At 40.4% G+C, this 1711-nt stretch overlaps 1 protein-coding gene across 1 annotated transcript; it reads right to left on the reverse strand.

The window, feature by feature from the left end:
* LOC131436319 (uncharacterized) lies at positions 1-776 on the reverse strand. The gene is made up of 2 exons (XM_058604984.1): positions 653-776; positions 1-592 (listed from the first exon to the last, which is right to left on the reverse strand). Exons 1-2 carry the CDS (start codon positions 662-664, stop codon positions 356-358), a joined length of 249 nt encoding a protein of 82 aa, XP_058460967.1. The 5' UTR covers positions 665-776; the 3' UTR covers positions 1-355.
* Positions 777-1711: the final 935 nt, after the last annotated feature.

Consider the following 1711-nt stretch of genomic DNA (forward strand, 5'->3'; position numbering starts at 1 on the left):
TTTCGTCGTATTCAGTCATAATAGGTATTTATATTTTGATCAAATTAAAGCTGTAGGATGAACATCGTAAAATAGCTTCAATCAACTATCAACGGTTGATCTACACACTTAGAAAAATTACTATCTTTATAGATGCACATAAAAGGAGCGTCGCGGTTCACTTACATTCACAATACATAGCATGTAGTGATAAGTCATATCAATTACTTAACAGTAAATTTAGCTGAAGCTTACATCGATTCAGACGCAACATTTATTTTTACATGTTAGTAGATGTAATATTGTGTCAAGCGTAAATTTCATTTTTTATAAGAGTGTACGGACATCCCGTCAACGGGTTTCCAGGAGAAGTTGTTCACTTGAGCAACACCGGAGCAGCGGCAGCTGCTACGTACGGAGCAGAATAGGCCAATGGAGCAGCGAAATATGGTGCAGCAGCATATGCTGCCAGAGGGGCTATGTTCCCGTGGTATGTGCGCTCGTAGACGGCCGAAGCCGGGGCAGCGGCTATCAGTGGTGCGCTGTAAGCCAGAACTCCGGGTTTCGGGTCAGCCGAAATCGAAGCGACAGCGATAACGACGAATAAACAGATCTGAAATTAAAATCGGTTAGATCGAAGAATTGATCGAATGCGAAAAGTTCTAGAACTTACAATCTTGAACATTTTTAAATTGATTATTGATTTTAACTACACAGTAGTGATAGTGGCTTTCGAACTTACGTAACTGACGCTTTTGATCGTCTACCGATTCGTATTTATATTTGATCGAAGTTCCCACGGTTCTTGAAAAATTCGGCTTCAACACATTTTGTCCACCGTCATTGTGGGGGAGCAGAATGTTTGGAGGACATCATCGTACTTGAGTAGCCAGCAACGGACGACGCTGGACGTGATTGCTCGCAAAGGACACCTGAAAATCATGCGGGTACCGGTGGTCGATGGCTACAAAATCGTAAAGAATTCATAGCAAATAGTTCCAACGCAACGGTTTTGCCGTACGACAACGGTGACATTGATTGCCGCATTCGTATGAATCAATTATGCGCAGACCGTTCGTTAAAGACCGCAAGGGCTGGCGTATAATATAAATACATGGACCGAGTAGGTCAATCGTTCAATCGTTAGTAAACAAAATAAGTTGACCATGGACAATCCGCGTGATTTTATCGATAATGTAACAGGACTTGTAGTAGTTATGGAAATTCTATGGCTTGACATTAAATAAATGCGATATGGTTAGAGCATACATTTTCAGTTTGTCCTAATATAATAGTACAATGAATACTGGTCCTCTACCACTGTTACACAGAAAAAAAATTGAAAATTCTGCGGGTGACCCGACAACACCAAGTTCTGCATCGGAATGTGTCCTGACTTTATTTTTTTGCATACTCTGGGAAATTTTCGAAGTACTAATAAGGGGGTGATTGTTTTGCTGGTATCTTTTTGGCAACACTGTTTCGACAGATCACGCGTGAATCGTGTCTTGTGTCATTGTCAAACTTATTCCGTTTGGTCTATAACTTAAACATGAATCGACTTACAACGTCTAACATTAGGTGAATGGGCGCTGGCGAAATTGAAGGAAGATTTACTTTTTTATCGAAAAATTATGTTCAGTGACGAAGCTCATTTCTGGTTGAATTGATACGTCAACAAACAGAATTATCGCATCTAGAATGAAGACCAATCAGAAGCATTGCAAGAGCT

This window comes from Malaya genurostris, chromosome 3, assembly GCF_030247185.1.
Source record: "Malaya genurostris strain Urasoe2022 chromosome 3, Malgen_1.1, whole genome shotgun sequence".
NCBI classification, from domain to species: Eukaryota; Metazoa; Arthropoda; class Insecta; order Diptera; family Culicidae; genus Malaya; species Malaya genurostris.